A 19,172-nucleotide genomic window follows, 5' to 3' on the forward strand; every position below is an offset into this window, starting at 1 on the left:
TGCCCTGGTGTTAGGCGAAGATTTTTTCTTTAATAGGATACAAAAAACAACCTAAAAGAAGAATGTTGATAAGTTGGATTTCATCAAATTCAAAACTTATTCTTTAATACCATTAAGAAAATGTTAAAAACAAACCACAGAAAATATTTGTCAAACGTGTCTAGTATATAAAGAACTCTGAAAACAACTAAGTAGGACAAACAGCTTGATTTTTAGAAATACAAAAGATTTGGATACCAGAGAAGTGTCACAAATAGCCATTAAGCACACGAAAGCGTACTCCATGCTGTTAGTCCTTAGGGAATTGCAAATCAAAACCACAGTGAGAGGGATGCCTGGGTGACTCAGTTGGTTAAGTGTCCAACTCTTGATTTCGACTCAGGTCATGATCCCAGGGTCGTGAGATTTAGCCCCAGGATGGGCTCCAAGCTGAGCATGGACGCTGCTTAAGATTCTCTCTCCCTCCCTCTACCCTCCTCCCTTGCTGTCATTCTCTCTCTCTCTCTCTCTCTCTCTCTCTCTCTCTCAAAACAAAAACAAAAACAAAAACCCACAGTGAGAGACTACTTCACACCTATTAGAATGGGTAAGATTTAGTAGCATGTTCTTTAACCTCCATGTGTTTAGATTGTTTTCTTGTGGTTGATTTCTAGTTTCATAGTGTTGTGGTCAGGAAAGATGCATGGTTATGACTTCGATCTTTTTGAATTTGTTGAGACTTGTTTTGTGGCCCAATATGGATCTGTTCTGAAGAATGTCCCGTGTGCACTTGAAAAGACTGTATTCTGCTGCTTTAGGATGGAGCGTTCTGAATATATCTGTTAAGTCCATCTGATCCAATGTGTCAAAGCCACTGTTTCCTTATTGATTTTTTGTTTGGATGATCTGTTCATTGATGTAAGTGAGATTTTAAAGTCCCCTACTGTTAGACTACTATTGATTACTTCCTTTATGTTTGTTGTTAACTACTTGAAGTATTTGGATGCTTCCATGTTGGGTGAATAAGTATTTAAAGTTACTGTGTCTTCTTGTTGGATTGTTCTAGAATGATGAAATTTAAAAGATCAACAATGCCAAGTGTTGGCAGATGTGAGCAACTGGAGCTCTTGTACGTTGCTGGTGAAAATGCAAGATGGTACAGGTGCTTTGGAAAACAGTTTGGCAGTTTCTTTTTTTTTTTCTTTTTAAATGTCTATTTTATTTATTTTTGAGAGAGAGAGAGCGCGCGAGCAGGGGAAGGGCAGAGAGAGAGGGGGACAGAGGATCTGAGGCAGACTCCATGCTGACTGCAGATAGCCCGATGTGGGGCTCAAACCCACGAACCATGAGATCATGATCTGAGCAGAAGTCGGATGCTTAACCGACTAAGCCACCCAGGCACCCCGACAGGTTGGCAGTTTCTTTTAAGTTAAATATATACTTATCATCTGGCCCAGCACTCTCACTCTTAGCTGTTTACCCAAGGGAAGCAAAAACATGTGTCCACACCAGACTTAGGCTTGAATGTTCGTAGCAGCTTTATCCTGAACAGCCCCAAACTGGATAGAATCAAATGTCCTTCAACTGGTGAACGGATAAAGAAATTGTAATATGCCCATATAATGGACTGCTACACAACAATAAAGAGGAATGAACTACTGATACATGTAATGACATGTATGGGTCTAAATAATGTGGTAAGTAAAGAAATGCCACAACACAAAGGTCTGCATTTTGTATAGAACGCTATTTGGCATTCTGTAAAAGGCAAAACTATGGTGATAGAAAGCACATCAGTGGTTGCACAAGGGGATCATGAGGAGACTTTGGGATGATGAAATGTTCTGTATCACCATTGTGTTTTATATCCATAACCTTATACAGTTGGCAAAGCTCTAATTGCTTAAGTTGGTGGCTTTTACTATATATAAGCTATACCTCAATAAAGCTGATTTTGATATGATTTTTTTTGCCATTGATTTATGTGGGATTAGAGACTGGATTCAGATTAGTTCAGATCTGAATTTGTTATAGGCACTAAGATAATTTTGAAATAATCAGTATCCCTGAATTGAGTTGCAAAGAGCTTACTAGTTATCAGTGTTGGGTCAAGTTTAGGCTAAGATTTTTATTATTAGTGAGAATAGATGGAAATCAGATACACATTTTATTTGAAGTTGCTTGATCAGAGAATGAGAGTTCCAAATAATCAAGGAAGAAAACCTGGGTGCTGATTTTTGAATTCCCCCTCTGGCCTAAATCATTACTGTTTCTAATACTGTGACCACCGGTTTCTAGAAGTACTTCCTTTTGGCTCTAGTAAACCACTTTTACAGTTTTTCCCTTTTCTCTGATTGTTCCTTTTCAGTTTTTGCTAGCTCCTTTTTTGGGGCAGAAGGCAGTACTTTTAAGGTTGATCTCCTCAGAGTTGTGTAATTGGTCTTTTTCTTGGTCTACTTGTTTTCCATGCCAGTCTTGTTTTTTTTTTTTGTTTTTGTTTTTGTTTTTTTTAATCTCCTGTGTCTTTTAACTGCCCTCAGGGTACTGGTATTTCCATGGCTTCAGATGCTTATGTCCATTTGTCTTGTGGGTATATTCACCCAGATATCTTATGGACACTTCAAACTTAACATGTTCAGTTCTGTGCTTATCTTTCCCTCTGTACTGGCTCTATGTCTTTCATTCACCACCACCATTCATCCAGGCTCCCAAGAGTAAAAAATCCTGATATGTCCTTGGTTTCTTGCTCTCCTTTATCTTTTTGACCTCATAGGTCACTAATCCTGTTGTTTCTAACTGGGAAACAGTGCCTACGCTAGCCTCTCCCCCTCTGCATCATGACCAGTTCCTCGCTGCTCCCTTGGACCAGCATCTTCTGGTCTCTCAGCCAGTGGTCTGTCCTCCTCTTCAGAGTCTCTCTTATATTACCACCAGAGTTATTTCTTTTAAAATGTGTAAGCCTCTTTCTCCCTTAACTTAAAAAACACCTCTTGGCTTCTTTAGTTGTGGTTGCTTAAAGTCTAAAATGAAATCATATTTCTTTAAATTTCCAGGTTAAGTATTTCTTGAGCTCTCATTCTTCCTATCCCAAGAATCTTTTCTCTTTTTTATTTTCCTTTCTTGGGTTTCTTGACACATCAGGCTCTGGAATCACATTGCCTGACTCCTTCCTTTGTCATCTAGGTAACAATAGGCAAGTTATTTTAGCTCTCTGTGCTTCTGTTTCGTAATCTGTAACATATGGATAACAATGTAGGTACTTTATATGGTTGATGTGAGTTACGTGATACATGAAGCACCTCAAACAGTAGTAGTAGGTTCTCAGTAAAGGTAGATTTGTGTTATCATCATTCTCTTTTAAAAAAATTGTTTTGGGGCGCCTGGGTGGCACAGTCGGTTGAGCGTCCGACTTCAGCCAGGTCACGATCTCGAGGTCCGTGAGTTCGAGCCCCGCGTCGGGCTCTGGGCTGATGGCTCAGAGCCTGGAGCCTGTTTCCGATTCTGTGTCTCCCTCTCTCTCTGCCCCTCCCCCGTTCATGCTCTGTCTCTCTCTGTCCCCAAAAAAATAAATAAACGTTGGAAAAAAAAATTAAAAAAAAAATTGTTTTAATGTTTATTTATTTTTGAGAGAGAGAGACACAGCCGAGCAGAGAAGGGGCAGAGAGAGAGGGAGACACAGAATCTGAAGCAGGTTCCAGGCTCTGAGCTGTCAGCACAGAGCCCAATATGGGGCTCAAACTCATGAACCTGAAAGATCATGACCTGAGCCAAAGTCGGACGCTTAGTCAACTGAGCCACCCAGGCACCCCGTTCTGTTTTTAAGTTTATTTATTTTTGAGAAAGCATGAGCGGAGAAGGGGCAGAGGGAGAGGGGGGCAGACGATCCAAAGCAGGCTCCATGCTGACAGCAGAGAGTTCAATGCAGGGCTTGAACCCACAAACCATGAGATCAAGACCTGGGCTGAAGTTGGATGCTTCATCAGCTGAGCCACCCAAACGTCCCTGTGTTATCATCATTCTTGAGAAAACAAACAAACAAACAAACAAAACAACAGTCCGTATTTTGGATCGTTGCTGTGGTTGCTTCCAAATGGGATTTCTCTGGAAAACCAATTAGTCCCTCAGGTATACACAGTGCCATCTTCCTAATTTACTGCAGGTTGGGCTGCCATTGTGGCCTGGGTGCAAACTTCCGTCGTAGCCGGGCAACCGGGCAGCCTGGTTGGCAGTTAAAGCCACATCCCCTGAGGCACCCGTCTAGTGCCAAGTCACCCGGGGCTAGTTTCCAGCCCTTCCTTTTCTTAGTGGATCTCCACTTTATTCCTGAGGCAACTGAAGAGAAGTAGTTTGTCCGGGATTACTCAGTAGTAAGATTCATGCTCTTGAGCATTATACTGTACTGTACTGAGAATCAGTCACCCTAGTTTGGCCCCATTTGGTCTTTCTAAACACTTTGTTTTCATAATGCTGACCTTTTTCATCCCCTTTCTTGACTCAGAACTTTTGCTTATGCTGTTTTTTCCACCTAGGGTACTGGTCTTTTCTGCCCTGCCCTGCGAATGCTTGCTCGGTCTTAATAGCTCTCTTGTCTCTTCTGTGAATGCTTCCTCACTCTCAGGCAAAGTTACCTTTCTCCTTCCTTTGCCCCCCCACACATTGTTTATTCCTTTTTTGTGGCACTTGCCTCGTTGTATTCTCCAGCTCCCACTTTGGACTGAGTTCATCCAGGTTAAGAAAATACCCTGTCTCATTTTTCCGTGTTACTTTAGCTTTTAGCACACAGCCTGGCAGACAGCAAATGTTCAAGAAATATGAAATGAATGAAGAATGAACCTTACAGAGGAACACGAAGATGTTGGTGAATTACTATCAGTGAATTACAATTATGTTAGGCAAAGGGAAAATATAGATATCCAAGGATGGGGAACATAGCAGAAAAAATAATTTTATTTAAAATGTGAGTATATGAGATGAGTGATAGTGGGGTAATAGACCATGAGTTGAGTGGGGATTGTAGTGCTTTTCAAACTTTTAAGCTCGAGTATCTCTGGTGGTAGAGGATAGTGGGCATGTAACCCCTTGGGGGCTGGGAGCAGAGCCCCAAGCAGCCTTTCTGCATCAGGTATCAAATCTCTGAATATCTTGACCACACTCATATTTTCTCTTTAGACATTCACGCAAATTGTGCATTCTATTTTATTACCTATGAGTGTTTTAACGTGAACAGGGCTTTCCCTCCCCACCCGCCTCATCCTTTAGTGAAAAGTTGCTGCACCAACATGTGCCATTTATCCCCTGCCTTCCAGCACATTGACATGCCCCAGTGCCCAAATCTGAGAAGCATGGAATGGGGTCACAGTCTAATATGGCAGTATTCTAGCTTGCTGTGATGTGGGGGATTGTCTACTCAGGAGTGTTATGTCATAGAACCGAGGAGGGTGAGCTCATCCTGTTCTAACGAGGCTGTTCCTGGAAGGCTGCAGTCAGTTGGAGGCACCTCATTACCAGATCGCTGGGGACCAGCTGGAGAGAGTTCACAGAAGACCCACAAGAATAATTAAGAGACTGGAGGGGCTGACTGATGAGGAAAGAATATAAATGAAAACCGTATAAGTTGGCTGAACCGAGATAGCAGGAATACACAACTGTGTAAATATCTCAAGAGAATAAACTTGATGGGGGAAGGCAGTCTTTTATGGTGGGGATTTGAGGGAGAATAAACCAATGGTGAAATTAAGCAGACGAAAACGTAAATAATCTGAAGTATCTGATGGTGCACTTTATTTCTTAGAACCTTCTTAGGTCACTCTAAACTGTCAGCATTTTGCTTATTGAATGATTTGTTTTGTTTTGTTTTTTTTAATTTGATTTTCCTGGACTGTGGCTGGTGCTTCTGTATAGAGAATACTGAAGACTACGTCTTTCAAAGCCAATGTCTTTCTTTTGTCTTTCTTTGTGGGATTCAGTGGGTGATATTTGGAACTCCTGTCTGCTGCCACTGCCTCTTTTGTTATTCACCAGAATTCCAAAGTGGACTTTCACGTCAGTTTTTCACAGGATTTTTAATAATAGTTTAAAAGTAGATATTGAGTCAGTAATGTGTATAGTAATAATTTTAGAAACCTGGATATAGTATTGGTCCCTGAGGTACTGGTTTTAGGAAATTATAGCCTTGATGAAATGCAAGCATAATTGTAGGAAACATGTACTTTGGGAAATGATTGTATAAAATTCCTACTTGGGGTATGGGAGGCGTAGAACTCTTTTTTTGTTTGTTTATTTTTGAGAGAGAGAGAGCGAGAGCGAGAGTGCAAGCAGGGAAGGGGCAGAGAGAGAGGAAAACACAGAATCTGAAGCAGGCTCCAGACTCTGAGCTGTCAGCCCAGAGCTTGACATGGGGCTTGAACTCGTGAACCTTGAGATCATGACCTGAACCGAGGTTGGCCACTTTACCAACTGAGCCACCCAGGTGCCCCCGTAACACTTTTAAATAAAAGTTGAAATTCACCAGGAGAAATATTTGCATAATATTGCAAGTTTTATAGCTCTTTTCCTAAGAGGGGGCAGAACTGGAATGGAAGAAAATGACTTTATGCTTTTTTTCATTTATAAAAATGAGTTAATTTACACAAAGCAGCTATATAGCTTTAAGGCTAAGACCCTATGCTGGAGGGTGGTAAACTTTTTTTTTGTAAAGGGTCAGATAGGAAAGCTTCGTAGACCATATGTCTCTGCAGCTACTCAGCTTTGCTCTTGTAGCGAGGTTCTGTCTGGATTTGGCCTGCAGGCTGTAGTTTGCCAATTCCTGCTCTAGACCCTTGCTCCTGGAAGCTCGATCTGCAAACCAGAAGCATCAACCTTTCCTGTGAGTCTGTTAGAGATACAGAATATCAGGTCGCTTCTCAGAGGGACTGCCCTAGAGCCTAGACCAAGCTTCTGAGACTTCAATATTTATAGGAATCACTTGGGGGAACTTATCAAAGTTAAGCGATAAACCGAACAGTATACTAGCTACTGGGAGACAAAGAAGAGTAAGACCCATCAGTGTCTTCCGAGATCCCAGAAGTCATTAGGAGACACTACTGTATAAACAATTATAATACAGACGTATAGAGGTATCTTCAGCATAGGTGTATCACAGAGGAGCAAATGATTGGTTCTGCCTGGCATGGGGGGAATTCTCAGAGGGCCTGAGAATTGGACCAGGAAGGGGGATGATGCTTGAGCTGAATTTTGAGGCTTACTAGAGACACTGAAGCATTGTGAGGAGTTATACGTGGTAGATGGTGGTGGGTGCAGTAAAGATGATGTTAGAACTAGGGGTTATTTGGGGCACCTGGCTGGCTCAGTCTGTGGAGCATGCAACTCTTGATCTTGGAGTTGAAGTTCGAGCCCCATGTTAGAGGTAGAGATTACTTACAAATAAAATCTTTAAAAAAAAAAAAACTAGGAGTTATTTAATAACCAAATAGCTGATTACAGGGCTGGAGACCCACTAAGATCATAATGAATAGAAATAAAATTGCAGGGGCGCCTGGGTGGCTCAGTCAGTTAAGCGTCTGACTTTGTCTCGGGTCACGATCTCCCGGTTCATGGGCTCGAGCCCCATGTCAGGCTGTGGTGCTGACAGCTCAGAACCTGGAACCTGCTTTGAATTCTGTGTCTCCCTCTTTCTCTCTGCCCCTCCCCTGCTCATGCTCTGTCTCTCTCTCTCAAAAATAAATAATAAACATTAAAAGAATTTTTTAAATAAAATTTCAGTACATTCGGGGACGCCTGGGTGGCTCAGTCAGTTAAGCGTCCGACTTCGGCTCAGGTCACGATCTCATGGTTCATGAGTTCGAGCCCCGTGTCAGGCTCTGTGCTGACATCTTAGAGCCTGGAGCCTGCTTCGGATTCTGTGTCTCCCTCTGTCTCTGCCCCTCCCCTGCTCGTCCTCTGTCTCTGTCTCTCAAAAATAAATAAAAATCTTAAAAAAACTTTTTGAAAAAATTTCAGTACGTTCTTTTATTTTTAGCTAATTTTTATACTCCTTATTTGAAAAAAAGGATAACTTGCCTGTTCTCCCCCAAAAAGTTTTTTGTTTTCCAGAAGTAGAAACTTTTAATATGTTCTTACATCAGTAAGAATTTGGAAAACACTGAAAGATACAGGTAGAAAATGAAAGTTGTTTATAATTTCATACAGCAAAAAATGACTAGTATTTTTATGTTCCTTCTAGTCTTGTTTATGTAATGTAATATTTTAAAAATTGCACTCATGCCATGTAAATAATTTTGTGCTTACTTTGTATTTAACATTTTATTTGTGAGAAATTTCTTTTGTTATTCCTTAAAAGGTGTCATTGTTTAATGCTTAGATAGCATTCTAATTGATCTCTTACAGTTTATGTAACTGTTATCTTGCTTGTGGATCCTGTAATCTGGTTCCAATTGCTGGTTGGCCCGGCTTTTGGCTCACGTATTTGGCAATTCTATCACCATATTTTAAAATAAATACAAATAATTGTTTATTTTTTATTAGAAAAGTTTGCCAACTTGTTTGATCGGCTAGCCTTCACTTATTCTGTTCTGCTGTTCTTACTAACATTGTGGGTTTTCTTTCTTGGTTTCCCACGGTAGGGAGGCAAGCAGGGTAGTCATTAAAAGCATGGATTCTAGGTCCAGGTTGTCTGGGTTTAATTGATCATTACTACTCATGTGCGTAATCTTGAGAGAGTACCTCAGTTTCCTCATCTGTAAAATAGGGGGATAATTCCCTTTGTGCCCTGGGGTTGTAAGTTAATATATGTGAAGCACTGAGCGCGGTTCCCACCGTGTGGAAAGAGAATCTCTTTTTGTTTAGCGATGAGTAGTAAGTAGTCTTTTCTCATTTGTTATGGTGGCTGTTTGCGTATGCTTTGCCATAACCCCCTTTCTGCTATATTTAGTTCATGAATATCTTTGAGTTACACGCTGACTTTACTAGACTTTACTTAGTGACTTTATCTTGAAAGTCCACAGACTTTTGTTTCCCCACTCAGAAAAGTAAATAACACTATTTAAAAAATAAAACCAGCATTGTTAAACCATGTCTTGGAAATGCATACGTGGGCGCGAAGGGAGCAGACCGCATGGGCAGATAGATTAGGTTTTGGAGCTTTTTGGTGATTTCCCCTTTCCAAGTGAGTGTTGCCGTGATTCCTTATATGGCATATGAGGCCCTCTGCATTGTGGCCCCACCTATCCTGTGCTTTCATATCTCTCCACCTTATTCTCAGCCCCTGTGCTGCAGCCCTATTAAACTGGAATTAGGCATGTGGTAGTGATGAGGCTCACTCTTTAAAGCTGTCCCTAGTTGCTCCTAATGAAGGATCGCAGTCAGCTGGAGCTTCCTTCTGGGGAGTGACACAGTTAAGGCAGTGAGGTTGCCATTGCCCCTTTTTGTGGAGTTTTAACTGGGAAAGCTTGGTCCAAGTTTACCAGGCCTTGCTTGTTTTTAGTGCCCCGGAATTTCTCCTGCCTCTTCTATATCCTCTTCATTGTTTTCTGGGGATTCTCTTTCAGAAATAAAAACCTCTTCTACTGACCTTTTTTTCTCTGTCGGGTAGGATCCTGGGACAAGAAAACAGATGCATCCTTTGGCAGTTGATTGCATCATGCCCTAGAGAGAAGTCCGGGATAACAGGTTTTGGGGCTATATTTCTCCACCCTGGAATTCATCCAGTTCATTCCAGAACTATTGACCCTCTGCTCCTGTGACATACCCTCAGTGAGTGTCTGATGGACAGACACTTTCCGTTGACCTTGCAGCAGTTTTCTCCCCTGTGGAAGTTGGAGGACAAGGTGAATGGTGCCAGAAGTTACCTGCTTTGGTGAATAGGAGTGCTCGACCTGGTGCTCAGAACATGGGCCCTCGTTTAAAGGTAAGACCATAGACTAGTTAACATTCACTTGTTATTGGAATGCAGAAAGTGGACTCAGGGGCCAGTTCCTAAGCCTTTTCAGCAACGGATAGCTGTTGAAGTGCACAGTTGCAGTTAGAATCGATCCCCTGCCCTAGAGCACCTTTGAGGATGAAGAAATCCGTTCTCTGTTTCTGGGAAATGACTTCCACAACCCATCTTCGATGTCCAGGCTAAAATTTATTTCCTATTGTAATTACAAATCTTTAGCCTCCTAAAAAAGCAAAGAGTTTTAGAATGTGTCCGTTAGTCAACTCTTAACATTCCCTTGAGACAGGCGTTTTCAAGTATTCCCCCTCCCCCGCCTTTTGTAGGTAATGTGAGCCAAAGTACTGTAGTATTAAGCAACTTGCCCGGGATCTTTTAGTAAGCAAGTGATATTTCTGCATTAGATAATTGGTACTGCATTCCATTTTCCTTTGTCATGCTTTATTTTTATTTCAAAAGATTTAAAAAGGGGCCATAAGCATTTATTTTTCTAATTTTAACCTTGTGCTGGGATTCCTCCCAGGAAGATTAAGTAATGTTTTTCATACTTTCTTTTACCTGTTGTTTTTTTTAAATCTTCCCTCTTCCCAAATACCTCGCTGTCCCTATGACTCCTTTCTTTTCCTGATTTAGTGTTGTATGAGGTTTAGAACATTGGGTTTCAGAGTCAGGCATGGGCTTGAGTCTCAGCTCTGCCGTTTAACCAGCTGGGAGATGTTCAGCAAGTCCTTTCCAAGCCCAGCTTTGTTGTTGTTGTTGTTGTTTTTTATCTGTAAAATGAGAATAATAGTGTTTATTTTGCCAGGTTGTTACAGGGACAATTACTTAGGCTAGCACATAGAAGCACTTAGTGCAGCATTTTGCCCTATTGTAAGCGGCTCAGTAAAGGTAGGGAGTATTATGTTACTACTACTACTGTTATTCTTCTAGCTTAGAATATTCCAGTTTGCTGAATTGTGTAAAAGCAAGAACACTAAAGAGATGAACTTGAAAAAAAAAAAATACTCGTGCAGCCAAATTGCATGAATTAGTATAGCAGAGGCTTAACATACTGCTTCTTTGTGCTTGAGTTAGACTTGGGAAGAGTTCCAGAATAATTTTATGAAGGAGAAGTGTAAGCAGCAGAAAGTGGAGGGTGCTATAGAAACTGTTATAGAAAAATAAAAGCTCAAGATAAGGAAGATAGAACCAGAAAACCAGATACCAGGCCATGCATGAGAACCTATGACTCTAGTTGTGGGTATTTGGTATATACTTGTAGAACTGAAGTCAGTTGGTAACTTGTGGTCCAAAGAGTTTACAGTCCCTGGCTCAAGTGAATATACTGCCAGTTACCGAAGTCTTTAAAAACTGTATCTAAAAGGAGGTCCTATCTAGAAAATTCCTGATCCCTAGGCATTCTGGACAAAGGAAAGAACAGACATTTGACCCTATCTGTTCAGATACTTCATTCATGTTTATTGCAATCACTGTATGCAGTTATGTTGGACGCTGTGGAGAATTCTGAAGACTAGTCTTTGCCTCATGTTACCACTCTGAAATGGAAAATAAAACAAACACAGGACTAAAATGAAAGAGAATGTAAGTGCCAAAAGATAAATAAAAGTAGTGTGGGAATTCAGACGAGGGAGGGAATTTCTAAATTGAGGCTCAAGGAAGATTTCAAGGAGGGAAGACAGGACCTTCCCTAGACTTTAGGGTTAGGAGATTGCCCATGGATAGAGACATGAGAGGGGAGTGGTTAGTCTAGGCAGAGGAAGTGATTTTGCAAAGCGTGGAGTTGTGTTTCAGAGCCTATATGTAAAGATAGAAAGGACTCGAGTCAGGTAGATCATAGGATAAAATAAGGTTTTGTGGAGATGAAGCCAAGGGAATACTGTGGGTGGGGATAGGAGCAGAGACAGAGCAGGGAGAGCCTTGCCAGAGTCAGAGAACAGAAAATGCTTACAGAAATGAAGTGAAATCTGGAATAAAAATGATTTGAGTGATAAAGACAGGAAGGCTTTGTGACAGCATTCAAGAGGAACAAGACAGGAGGAAAATGTAAAAGGAAGGCAAATTCAAAATGTGACAGCTGAGAGATGGGTAGATATTTATTGTTGGGGGGTTTCTTGAGAGCTATTGTAGAGAAGTGGGAGGTTTTGTAAAAGTCAGATCATAGGGCAGTGAATCGACAGAGCTAATTCCCTGGCCATAAGGAGGTTTCCAGGAGAAGAGAGGAGAGTGGTTTGGAAAAAAGTAGTAATAGGTATCCGGGTTTAAAATAATAAAGGGAATTGGAATAGAAATGTAGAATTGACTGATTGGAAAAGGTCTAAGTGTTCTGGATCAGTGATGACGGTTTGGTTGAAAAATAAGTGGGGGAGAAAATGGACAAGGACTCAGCAAGGTCGAGCTCAGTACTGCCAGCTTCATGAGGACTGAGACTGTGGCTGTCCCAACACTGTTCCCCCAGTACCTGGCACATTAAGTAAGTACCTGGTATTTGTTAGATGAATTTGAATTCTTCATTATAAATATTTTCAGGCATAAAATTAGAATAGTTTGAAGAACTCCCATGTAGGCAGAGATTTGAAACACAGTAAGAGAAGCCAGAATTACCTACCTTCAGTAGACAATTCTGATGCATTTCCCACTGGAGAAAGTGGGGGCCAGTAGAGAGGTTCCTGGAGTTTTCTACTGGCTCTGACGCAAAGGGATAGTGGTGGCACTACCACTATTGGTAATGATTTTAATAACAATTAAGACTGACAACTCACTCTGGGCCAGGCACTATTCTCGGCTGTTTACGTGTGTAAACTCATTTAATCCTTACAGCACCTCTGTGAGGTACACATAGATATACCCCATTGGACAAATGAGGAAACTGGCTCTCCACAGAGAAATGAAATAACTTGTCTAATGTCACACTGTGAGTGACAGAGAATAGGTATGAACGTATGAACCCAGGTAGGCCGGCTCTGGAGTCCACATCCTCACCCTCTGTATTGTCCTGTTTGCTCTACTGTTTGATTTTAGAGTCCTGATGGCTGTGGGGAGTTATATTGAAGTCCTATCACACTAAAGGAGATGGTGCCATAGAAATTAGTAAATCTCAGTTCTTTTTTAGCAGTGAGAGTTCTGAAGCCTGGACAGGTCACATAGTTGCGGCCTTGGAACCGGTTCGCAGGCCTCTGACTTACTGCTCATCCACCACCTCTCGCAGTAAAGCTTCTTACAGTTGTCAGAGGTAGTACATAGGAATTTCCCAGCCCTAATGCTGGGAATGCCATACATTTGGTGGTGTTCTTGTTCCTCCAAGGAGTAAGAGACTCGAGGCCACAAGTCCTATAACATCAGCCACATACACTTTCTTCTCTGCTGAGTGTTACAGCTTTGCTAAGGGCCAAATTTTCATATCATGGATCAGATTGAATGACATCCAACTGAGGGAGTATTTCAGTGAATTCAGACAGTTAAACTGCCAGTTTGGGTTCTACAAAATCATCTAGCACATCGTGTAAGGTGCAGACAGATGCTTTTTGAGAGACGAAAGCAGCTTTCAGCATAAGGTTCCGGGATATGAGCTGCCTGTTTGGGCAGGAGGCTCAGTAGTTGTGATCCCAAATTTGGGGTCTGTATATTATCTTTTTATAATTGACCCTTTGGGGAGCAACCTAATCCATGTGTATTGACTGTTGTAATGTTCCCTGTGTGGATTTCTTTGCCAGTAGATTTCAGACCAGTCTGAACAGGGATTTCTATGAAACTTGACATGGTCATTCCTCAAATTACCTACTCTCCGTGGATTCTACTGGATATATTGTTGCTATCAGAGGAGCTAATGGCCATTTTCCGGTCTCTCACTTAAAATTTTCCAGTACAGTTAGACATAAAAGCATACCCTATTTATAAACAACAACAACAACAAAAACAGAACCTGTTTTGGTCCCTCCCAAATTTGAGCCTAGAAATTTTCAGCCATATTGTCTCTAAGTAATATTCTAGTGCAGATAAAAGGCGCTGAGTTGAGATAACATTGATAACCTTATATACATTGACTTGAGTGAATTCACTGCATTACAGAATGGAGAGCTTTTACAGGTTCTACTAAGGTCAAAACTCAGCGATCGATACCACTGTCAGTGTACATGGCATTTTTTCTTGGCAATACCTTGGGTGGTTCAAACGAGTAATGAAGATTGACGTCTTATTCTGGAAACAAGTTTAGTAACAGTGAAAGTGTCCCCTTGAACCCTGGCCCCTGTTTGAATTGTTCTGACCTTGACAGGCATCACTTAGGATAAACAGAATCTCCTCCTTTTGTTCCTGTCCTTGGCCTTTCTGCTGAGCTCATCTTCCATGGGACCTGTTGTCTGATTGGTAACAGCAAAAGTGACTTCTCTTCCATGCCCGCTGCTTCTTACTGGGATGACCGGTGGTTCACTTTAATTACATGCCAGCATGATGATGATAATACTTGCTTTTAAAAATCCACATTTGATATAACTATTTCTACTTAGATGAATTACTTCCAGAAGGCAAATAGAAGGGGAAAGTGACTCCATTATCCTCTTTGCTTGTGTTAATTAGCACTACTTTGCATGGGGGAGGGAAACTGTCTTGGGGCCCTGGACCTGAGAAGATGAAAGCCATGTTATTGCATTTTGTAATTAGCAATAAAGCAAGTGGCTGTTTGTGGTATTCCTAGGGTGGTCGTAGATTGGAAGTCTTTAGGAGAAATGATGGAGTCACCATTTCGCTGAAATTTGTCATAGGGCACCTGTCAAACTGGAGAGAGAGGACAGGGACGCAGTAAGGCCAGAGTCAGTTGACTCAAGCCCTGTGTTCTTTGTCTCTCTCTGAGATGGCTGTAAGGAAGAATTGGAGAGAACACTAAACAAGTTTTCTTTTGCAGCTGCAGCTGTGATCCTCGGCTGTCTGGCGGCACTGAAGGGACCTGATGTTTTACGTTATTGGTATGTTGTGGAAAGAGCTCTTTATTATTTTTGTTAGGGCTGCTTACATCCTTTTTGCCTCCCCGTCTACCCCCTTTCCCCTTGAAAATAGACTTAGAAATATTTCTGTTCACGCCAGAATGTACCTTCACAGAGTTGGCAGTGGAATTCATTCATTTGGGAAATATTTATTGAGTAATTCTGGTCCATGCCAGATACTGTTTCCTGCCGAGTCAAAGTCGGATAAGGCAAAAATTGCCTTCAGGAAGCTCATAACATGAAGGGGAAGATGCTCAAGGGGAGAAAAGCTGTAATAGGTGAATATACAGGAGTTTGAGGGGGCCCAGAAGAGGGAACCCCTAACTCAGGTGAGGACTGGGGAGAGCTTTTGCTAAGTGGACAGAAGAGGGGAAGACTTCCAAATGGAGGGACTAGAATTCACATTCGTTTTACTGCTTCTGTGAGGGCCTAGCATAGGCAGGAATGTAGGGGGTGGGCATTTTATGTGGCCCACGGTAAAGAACAAGGGTTGGCACTTTTCCCGTAAAGCGCCAAAGAATAAATATTTTGGTTTCCCAGGTCGTACAGGCTCTGTACCACTACTGAATTCTGCTGGTTTAGGGCTAGGGCAGCCCTAGACAATAGGTAAATGAATAGGTGGAGCTGTGTTCTAATAGAACTTTATTTACAAAAACAAGCAGTGGATGGGATTTAGCCTGTAATTTCTGACCCCTGATGTAGAAGTTCCTCTCTTCACCCACAGAGGTAGTGACCACCCAGTACAGTGTTTCCTTGGAAGTCTTGTATCGCATCCTAACTTCTTTTACTTTTTGAAAGTTGGCCGGTCTTTTCCACAATGAGAAGCTGTAACTGGCAGGAGGTATGTGTGTTCTCTCTTTTACATAGGTGGAATCACAGTGTCTGTGGTTGCGTTCTTCTTCACAATTAAGTTCCTCTTTGAGCTTGCCGCACGTGTAGTCAGCTTCCTCCAGAATGAGGACCGTGAGCGCAGAGGGGACCGGACTATTTATGACTACGTGCGGGGAAATTACCTGGATCCCCGGTCTTGCAAAGTCTCCTGGGATTGGAAGGACCCCTATGAGGTGGGCCACAGCATGGCCTTCCGAGTGCATGTAAGGGAATGTTTCTGTCTCCATACCCATTGGGTTTTCTGAATCACTTGCTTTCCAGAGCCCAGTTCATCCTGTCGGTCGTGCTGGCCTGGAATGTTAACATTTTTTCCTTGTTTTTCAGCCCCTCCCAGGGACTTGGGAAGTGTTAATATCTGAAGGGTCACAAATTTCTCTATCATTTTGGTCTTGTAGGTGCTTAGCTTTGAAGATGTTTAAAACTTAATGTTACTTTTTCAAAACAAGAAAACTATTACCGAAGGAATAGGTGTTCTAGACTGGGGGTTGGCAAACTATGGCCTGAGGGCCAAATCAGGCCGGCCTCTTGTTTCTGTAAATGTAATTTTATTAGAGCACAGCCACACCCATCCATCTTCCTGTATTGCCTGCGGCTGCTTTTACACTTGAGTAGTTAACCACAGTTGAGTGGAGTAGCTGTGTATGACCCACAAAGCCAAAATATTTACTGTCTGGCCTTTACAGAAAAGTTTGCCACCCCCTGTGATGACTTCTCCACTGCAGCATTCTGCTTGGCTTGATAGCCTGCGCCCCCCCTCCCCCCAGCCCTGCCTGGTGCTTTAGCTCACTCCGTGCCACTGGTATCCGCTGACTTACCTTTACATTCAGTTTAGCACTGATAATATAATAAAAAGGGCTGCTTATACTGAGGAGGCAGCATTTGTGGTTCAGAAATGTCCAGTTGAAATGCATTCAGAAAGGCAACTTGAGTTGAAAATAAAATGTATATTTTATCCCTGCCTTCTGAACAAGTTAAGAATCTGTTCATGATTTAATGGTTTTCTTTGAGGTGTGGTGTTTCTCTCTGTGCCTGTGAGCAGGACAGTAGGAATGAGTGGGTACTGGGATTTGCCCGCTACCTCCTCCCTGCCCCACCCCCTCTCCAGTCAGGCGGGTAAGAGTTCTCTCTTCCTGCTCACTAACGAGTGCCCTCTCTCCTCATTGCAGTTATTCTACAAGAACGGGCAGCCTTTTCCCGCACACCGGCCTGTGGGACTGAGAGTTCACATCTCTCATGTTGAGCTGGCCGTGGAAATTCCAGTGACCCAAGAAGTGCTCCAGGAGCCCAGTTCCAACGTGGTCAAGGTGGCCTTCACTGTGCGCAGGGCTGGGCGTTACGAAATCTCAGTAAAGCTTGGTGGATTAAACGTGGCCTACAGTCCCTACTACAAGATTTTTCAGCCTGGTATGTTTGTTCTTTTTTTTTTTTTTTTTTTTTTGCTATTTCTCTTTCGCCATCCCTTCCTTCGATTTTCTTTCTGCTTTCTGTCTTTTTTTTTTAAAAAAAAAAACGCTTTTGGGGCGCCTGGGTGGCTCAGTCAGTTAAGCATCCGACTTCAGCTCAGGTCATGATCTCATACTCCGTGAGTTCGAGCCCCGCATTGGGCTCTGGGCTGATTGATGGCTCAGAGCCTGGAGCCTGCTTCCGATTCTGTGTCTCCCTCTCTCTCTGACCCTCCCCCGTTCATGCTCTGTCTCAAAAATAAATAAACATTAAAAAAATAATAAAAATTAAAAAAAAATAAAAAACGCTTTCCCATCTACATGGATTGTGGCACACAATCCATCCAGTTAAAATATACAGATAAGTGGTTTTAACAATTTAGAGTTGCACAACCATCACTGCAGTCCATTTTAGAGCATTTTCGTCACCCAAAAAAGAATTCAGCACCCATTAACAGTCACTCCCCATTTTCCCCAACCCCCCATCCCTAAGTAATCATTTATTTATTCTGTAGGTTTGCCTACTCCAGACATTTTATATAAGTGTAATCATACAATATGTGGCCATTTGTGACTGCCTGTCTCTTGGCATGATATTTTTAAGGTTTATCCATGCTATAGCATGAATCACTACTTTATTTCTTTTTATTGCTAAATGACATTCCATTGTATGGATATACCACATTTTATGTGTCCATTCACCAGCTGATGGACATTTAGGTTGTTTTCGCTTTTGGCAGTTGTGAGTAATTCTGGTGTGAACCTTTATGTACAAGTTTTTGTGTGGACATACGGTTTTATTTCTCTAAGAGGAGAATTGCTGGGTCATCAGCCTAGTAAGTTCTTAAGAGGCAAGGGTGCCAGAAGAGACAAAAGGTAAATTCTTCTAATTTTTGAAATCTTTTCAAGTAAAAGCACCTCAACCTAATTCCACCCTTGCTACCAACATGTGTTTTACTTCTCATGGCAAAGTGTCTGCCCTAGCTGCTGGTATATAAGAATTGAGACCTCTATCTCTCCTTTTCCCCACCCGTATCCTTTATGCCAGATAATAGATGCTCACTGACTTTGAAGCCTGAAGGTGTAATCTCTGACTTCTGATTCTGCAACAAATCTGTGTAGTGTGTTAAGATCCTGTCTGCTCTTTGTGCCCTGCCTTGGCTTCCTTTTGAGGGTGTCATTAAGTACTGGCCAAGTTGGTATCCACAGAAATGAGAGGAGTTTGGGAACCTGTTGGAGTCAAACCATAACAAGAAGGGCTTAAGATTTGTGTATTTTTGCTTGACTGGTCCTCAGTTTTCTTTCTCTTGTAAAGGAAGAAGGCTGCAGACAAGGTGGCTCCCAAGCCGTCTCCATCCCCATGTATCTCCCCCTTTACTTCAGTGACTCACAGACTCCTTTCCCCATGAATTATCATCACCCCATCCCCTTGCCACCAGGGAACAGTTCATATCCTTACAATATGTCTCAGTCCTTTTATTTTTTAAATTTAAATGAAACTCTGTTTTGAGATAATTGTAGATTCTCCTGCTGTTGTAAGAAATAATACCAAGAGATCTGGTGTATCCTTGACCCATTTTCCCCCAATGGTAGTAACATCTTACAACACTAAAGTACGATATCACAGCCAGGTTACGGACATTGATACAGTCACCACAAGGATCCTTCATGTTGCCTTATAGCCACACCTGTTTTCCCTCCCCCACCCACCTGTGTTTTTTTTTTTTCTTTAAGTTTATTTTTTTTAAGAGAGAGAATCCCAAGCAGGCTCTGCACCGTCAACATGGGGCTCGAACCCATGAAGTGCAAAGATCATGACCTGAGCTGAAACTGAGAGTTGGATGCCTAACCAGTTGAGCCACTGAGGTGCCCCTATCCACCTACCTGTTTCTTAACCCCTGGCAGCCCATTTGTGTAGTTTTGTCACTTCAAGAATGTAATATAATTCTCTGG

General features: G+C 42.0%; 1 protein-coding gene across 7 annotated transcripts in view; it reads left to right on the forward strand.

Annotated features, from left to right (window-relative positions):
- AREL1 (apoptosis resistant E3 ubiquitin protein ligase 1) overlaps positions 1-19,172 on the forward strand; it is a 48,820-nt gene that overhangs the window by 7,750 nt on the left and 21,898 nt on the right. For 5 of the 7 annotated variants that reach the window (XM_047080364.1, XM_047080363.1, XM_047080362.1 and 2 more), the window contains 4 exons: positions 9,569-9,883; positions 14,808-14,868; positions 15,754-15,980; positions 16,944-17,181. In XM_047080364.1, coding sequence (XP_046936320.1) covers positions 14,853-14,868; positions 15,754-15,980; positions 16,944-17,181 — 481 coding nt within the window. In that variant the 5' untranslated portion in view covers positions 9,569-9,883; positions 14,808-14,852. Of the gene's footprint in view, positions 1-7,949; positions 8,133-9,568; positions 9,884-14,807; positions 14,869-15,753; positions 15,981-16,943; positions 17,182-19,172 lie in introns of those variants that run through there. The other 2 variants (XM_047080365.1, XM_047080367.1) reach the window with 2 other exon arrangements.

The sequence above is a fragment of the Lynx rufus genome, unplaced genomic scaffold (assembly GCF_022079265.1).
Source record: "Lynx rufus isolate CCGP_SWC_20201006 ecotype Redwood Valley unplaced genomic scaffold, mLynRuf1.p SCAF_17, whole genome shotgun sequence".
Classification (NCBI taxonomy): domain Eukaryota; kingdom Metazoa; phylum Chordata; class Mammalia; order Carnivora; family Felidae; genus Lynx; species Lynx rufus.